This window comes from Opisthocomus hoazin, chromosome 8 (genome assembly GCF_030867145.1).
Source record: "Opisthocomus hoazin isolate bOpiHoa1 chromosome 8, bOpiHoa1.hap1, whole genome shotgun sequence".
NCBI classification, from domain to species: domain Eukaryota; kingdom Metazoa; phylum Chordata; class Aves; order Opisthocomiformes; family Opisthocomidae; genus Opisthocomus; species Opisthocomus hoazin.
Window position 1 is genome coordinate 13,345,031 of NC_134421.1, and position 6,000 is coordinate 13,351,030.

Genomic DNA, 6,000 nt, shown 5'->3' on the forward strand with positions numbered 1-6,000 from the left:
CCCAGGTCCTTCTCGGCAGCGCTGCTCTTCATCCCTTCATCCCCCAGCCTGTATTGATAGCAGGGGTTGCCCCGACCCAGATGCAGGACCTTGCACTTCACCTTGTTGAACCTCATGAGGTTCACACAGGCCCACTTCTCCATATTGTCCAGGTCCCTCTGGATGGTATCCTGTCCTTCTGGTGTGTCAACTGCACCACTCAGCTTGGTGTCATCTGCAAGCTGGCTGAGGGTGCACTTGATCTCACTGTCTAAGTCATTGATGAAGATGTTAAACAGTACCGGTCCCAGTACGGACCCCTGAGGGACACCACTTGTCACCGGCATCCATTTGGACATCGAGCCGTTGACCACTACCCTCTGGCTGTGACCTTCCAACCAATTCCTTAGCCACCAAACAGTCCACCCATCAAATCCATATTTCTCCAATTTAGAGAGAAGGATGTTGTCGGAGACTGTGTCGAAGGCTTTACAGCAGTCCAGACAGACCACATCCATAGCTCTTCCCTTGTCCTCTGATGTAGTCATGCCATCACAGAAAGCCACTAGGTTGGTCAGGCAGGACTTGCCCTTGCTGAAGCCATGCTGGCTGTCTTGAATCACCTCCCTGGCCTCCATGTGCCTTAGAACAGCTTCTAGGAGGATCTGTTCCATGATCTTCCTAGGCACAGAGGTGAGGCTGACAGGTAGTTCCCAGGGTCCTCCTTCCTACCCTTTTTAAAAATTGGCACAATGTTTCCCTTCCCCCGGTCACCAGGGTCTTCACCTGACTGCCGTGACCTTTCAAATATCATGGAGAGTGGCTTGGCAAGGACATCAGCCGATATGTACAATAAATACTAGAATTTAGTATAATTACAGCACAGTACAATATAATAAATGCACAACGTTCTGAGGGTTTCTTTTTAAACTCCTGATGTATTTTCTTCTTCCTCCTGCTCAGTAATGTATTCGCAGATAAAATAGTTGAGACATTATCTGTTGGGAAATTGGTAGACTTGCACGTGTTCGGCTGACTCTCGTGTTTCTACTACACTGTTTCCACTGATGACTTTCATTTCAGATGCAGAGGGGCACGGTGTCAAGGAGAATCTGTTGCTTTGAGTAATTCGAAGTAATTCAAAGCAATCACTGTGCAATGTCAGTAGTGTTATTACGATTCTTGCGGGAGTGTGAACAAGTTGAGGGTTCTTTTGTACAAAGATTACATTCTTGCAGATATTGTGTTAGGATATAGGCACTTAAAACCACAACTAAGTTACGTCTGGAAGGAAGATGCCTCAATGGTTTATTTTTAGGTATGTCAGAAATATTTTCTATTAGTGTTGGCTAAGTAATTAGATGTGTATAGTGAAGTAAAAGGAAGGAGAGAGGGAAGGGAACCTGTTTGATTGCCACAGGCAATGGAATATGTAAGGAATGTCCCAGCGTCCCCATTTACACTTTGTATTTAAAAAAAAAACCAACAACAAAGCAAAACATACAATATAAATAGAAACAGCACAACTTCGAGAATCTCCTGAATATCCTCTTGCAACAGTTTTGAAGTAGGACTTTTCTGACACTGCAGAGCAGTGAATAACACCTGATTTGTACCACCTGGAAAGCAAACCAGGCCATCTGCTTCGCATCAGCATGGAGGATATTGCATTCTGGAGTCAAAGCATCATCTGGGCAAAGCTGTGAAGAGGAGTTAATTGGAGAAACAGTGAAAGGAAGAAGATCAAAGGCTTTTCTTAGAGGAGGGACATTGACATTATCCATGTAGTCTTAACCTACTCTTAAAGTTAAAAAGAATACTCATTAGCCTTACTCTTTGGTGGGCTAGTCCTGCTACTTTCACCGAGTCTGCATGTGCAGACAAGTTGAGAAGGGCCTGCTTTGTGCAGAGGTCGGTATCAGAGCAACACATTGCTTTAATCCTGCTCACATTCTCAACAGGGACCTTCAGTCAGACATATGGCGCGAGAGGTATGGTGCATTGGCCTTGTGCTGGCTCCCTGCCCAGGGGCAAATCCCTTTCAGAGCAAGGGATGTTGGATTGTCAACAAGATATGACGTTCAACAAAAGCCTGTGGCATATTTTCTGATTTCTCTTGCGCAGAAGCAAAACCAGACTGCAGAGTCCGTTTGATATGAGATCAGCTTCAGTCATTCAGATTAACAAATCACATTTACCTGTAATTTTTCTTCATGTATTTCTCTAAAGGATTATCTATGTAGATTTGTCTGCAGGAAGAGCAGATGTCTGTGGCACAGGTGCAATTCCGACGGTCTGGGAAGTGCTGGTGACCTGCATTTACAGTAAACAAAGAAAAGAGTTCTAGCAGCTGGGAATAGTGCATTTGCATGACAGAACTGAAACGTAACCCTGCCTTTTGAACGTGGCTAGGCTTCTGGCAAGGTCATGGAGAGCTGTGAAACGATCTGGCACCTGAGACCTCTGAGAGGCATGCTTCCATTTCCTTACAGGAATACTGCCAGCAAGCAGCGTTTTGAATCTAATGACGACACAAATCAAATGTCATTTCCCTACTTCAGGTACTTGCTTACAGACCAACATCCTCTTTGTCTTAAGAAAACTTTAAATCCTTGCCTACCTTAGTGCTACAGGGAACGAGCTATTTTCATTTCAGCATTCATTTCTGAAAACGTTTCTACTGGACAACAGAGTTTAGAGTGCAAGTGATATTGAAAGGCCTGTGCTGCTCAACCGTTTCCAAAGATTTTTTAAAGGCAGAAAGGCTCGCTTGGTTATTTGAACTGAAATGAGTTGTACACACCTGGGGTATTCCCCAGTAATTCTTACCTCACACCCATACCCTCCGTCCGAGTTACGGCACGTGTTTTAGAAAGGCATTTAGTCGTGACTGGAAAAGTTCTCAACCCCTCATGAAATGCATTAGTTAACTCCCAGGTAATGCTACAAACCCTCAGCTTCAAACATCAGCAATTGCTAGGCAATGTTAGTGACAGAGGAGAAAGCAGATGGACAGTTGCTCCGGCTTTTGAGCCACTTTGGTGCTGATCCTGCCCCTGGCATAAATCAGGGTCCAGGACTGTTCCTGCTTATGTCTGCCTAGGTTCATCGCACTTTGAAGATTACCGTTGTTTCTGAAGCTGTGGAACAGGCCAGCAGAGGTACAAAGGCTGACTTGAAAATGCGCACTGACATCGTTGCTGCTGGTTTCTGACTCAGCAGAGACATAGATGTGTTTCTCGGAGTGGAGGATGTTGTTGCAGTTACTCATGCTTCTGAGGCAGTTTGGCATGAAAGACTGAACAGGGCGGAAACTTTCACTCTGAGCAAAAGAACAGTTTTAATAAAGCCTACATGCCTGTATCTTTTCATGTCCGTCCCTTCCCACAGCTCTCCCAGACCAACCGTTCAACTCCCCAAACTGTCAGTGGCAAAAAAAGGAAATTCAGTTAACTGTGAAGATGTTTTCAGAAAAAAATGTAACTATGGAGCTCTTGAACAACAATGTGGGAAAAGTGAAAGACCCTCCAGAGGAATGTCCTAACACAACAGGGTATCTTGGAGGAAAGGCACGGATGAGGACATTATGCCCTTATACTGCTGTAAGTCCTCGTCTTTTGTCCACCTCTTCTCCTAGGCAAGCTGCAGGCAAACTGGATGATGCAGCACAGATCTGGCACATTCAAGGTCGATTTTCAGCTTCCCAATTAAAGCAGCGTGTAAGGTCCATCAGGTAATCCGATAACTATGTAAACATCTAGTAATAGCTACACAGGGGGCAATCAGGGCATCACCTTTGTATTTGTTTATCTGAGGCAGGTGCTCTCAGGGATGAGCAGAACATTCCTCCAATGAGCAGAAACATGCAAAATGCTGAAGATTTTTTGAAAATGCTCACATTCAATCTGTGAAACTCACACTTCTTGAAAAAGCCTCTGTTTGGGCAAAGAAAGCAGTTTTCTGCTTGCACGTATGCATTCTTGATCTGACATGACTTGCAACCACAAGAGAGCACTCTTTCCTTTGAAGATTTCTCAGCTTCCCCAGAAAGCTAGAGACATGCCATATAAGTTTTGCAAACTGCTTGTGAGCTGCTTCAGTTAGACCAGAGCAGCCGAAACAACAAAGCCTGCAGTTGTCTTTTGGATTTCATTGTGAAAAGCCTTTGGGTAGTTTTCAGATGACAGAAGATCCTTGGTTCCTGAAAGGGAGGAGCTCTGCCAAAACTTTGAAGATCCCTGTAAACTTTGCAAATTACCCATCTTTTGGAGACAATTATATCAAATGATATCGTGGATTACAATACATGAGAAGTGTTTAGAGCCTGGAAGATTATTTATGTTTGGCATTAACTCTTATGGTCATAATTTCAAGCGGGGAGAAAAGGAATACACAGGAACCCTCTTACTATCTTTTGAAATATGAAGATCAGAGGAAAAGAAGGGTTTAAAGTGTGGAGTGATGGTCCTCAAAACCTGTCTGTAAATTAGCTGGCATCCTACATCTATAAAACCAACAAGGCTTAGAGCTGATTTCTAGGCACAGTGGACCTCATGAGTTGTTTGCAGTGGTTTGAGAGCTGAGTTCTTCTACACCGCAGGTGGAAATTGAAGCCTGCGGGGCAGCGTGCCTAGACGAAGTTTTCCTCCTTGCTTGGACCGATCCGAGATTTGGAAGCCAAATTCAGGAACTGACACTTCACCGGTGAGAAAAAAAAGCAGCATGGGCAGCAAAAAAGGTGATGATGGACTGTTGAACAGGATTGCATTTCCAGGAGCTATGTCCCTGGCTAACAGCCGTGTGCATCCTCACGGTGTCCCCCTGAGAGAGCCCTTTGGGGTTCCCTTCCATCTGGACCCGTCTTACTGGGAGCAAGCCTACGGCGGGCACACAGGTCGCCTCTCCTACCTCCCGTTCCCTGGCTTCATGGGCGTCTATGACTGTTCCTTTGAGCCTGCCTTCATTCGAAAGAGGAACGAGAGGGAAAGGCAGCGGGTGCGCTGCGTGAACGAGGGCTACACACGCCTGCGAGAGCACCTGCCCAAGGAATTTGCTGACAAGCGCCTCAGCAAAGTGGAGACCCTGAGAGCTGCAATAAGCTACATCAAACACCTGCAGAGCTTGCTGGACTGCCATCCCTTAGGGTCTAACAGTAAGGAAACGCTCTCTGCCAAGGAGCTGCCGGAAGATCCCAGTCCTGGTCCCCCGCGCGAGTGCAACAGTGATGGAGAGTCTAAAACGTCCTCAGCTTCATCCCCCTATAGTGAATTTGAGGAGACAGGCAGCTAGGTAACAGCGTCTCTGGAGACAGAAGCTTTCAAGTCCAGATGAAAATCAAATCTAAAACCCTGGGGATTTTTCTACAGATGGAAATGAATACCAGGAAAAGGGAAAACAGCTGAGAGCAAAAGAAAGGTATTTGCAATTTGTCAAAGGACTTTAAATGTTTTCTCCGCAAAACCTAAAGATGATTCGTAAGCAAACTGGTATCTCTCAGGTTGCTTCAGCTGTGTTACTAAACGTTATTTGGATTGTTAAAACTGAAGCAACTTTTGCATTCTACTTTTAATTCAGCTTTTATTCTGTCCATCTATTTTCTTTTGCCTTTCACTCAATCAGACAGCAAAACCAAATAAATCCATTTCAGGAAACCCCCCTCCCCTTTCTCCTGCTTCCTCCTGTAAGTTTTATTGTCTGTTTTTCCTGACTGTTAATCTGAGATGCACTGGGTTGCAAACACTTGGACTGGGAAAGGTAAGATTTAGGTAAAATGTCTTTCCCTAAAATTTTTAGACAACTCACATAAATACTTCTATTTCTGAAAAGAGAATTTTAAAAATATAAATAAGGCTATACTTAGGAGTGAAGTTCATTTACGGCATCTTCTAAAGTGAAAGAAGCAACACATACATTGGACACTGGCTATTTGGTGATTATTCGAAGGATAATTTTCAGGAAAAGAAAAGCTGACACTCACTCTAATCAATGCTAGGAAGAGGGAAACAGAGTTCTGTAAAACTG

At 44.5% G+C, this 6,000-nt stretch overlaps 1 protein-coding gene across 1 annotated transcript; it reads left to right on the forward strand.

Moving 5' to 3' along the window:
- Positions 1-4,701: 4,701 nt before the first annotated feature.
- ASCL4 (achaete-scute family bHLH transcription factor 4) lies at positions 4,702-5,268 on the forward strand. Its single transcript, XM_009944021.1, has one exon. The coding sequence runs from the start codon at positions 4,702-4,704 to the stop codon at positions 5,266-5,268; it is 567 nt and encodes a 188-aa protein (XP_009942323.1).
- The last annotated feature ends 732 nt before the right edge of the window (positions 5,269-6,000 follow it).

What these genes read in the sequence shown, in the direction of transcription:
- ASCL4 (XM_009944021.1), top strand. Translation starts at nt 4,702, where the DNA reads ATGGGCAGCAAAAAAGGTGATGATGGACTGTTGAACAGGATTGCATTT.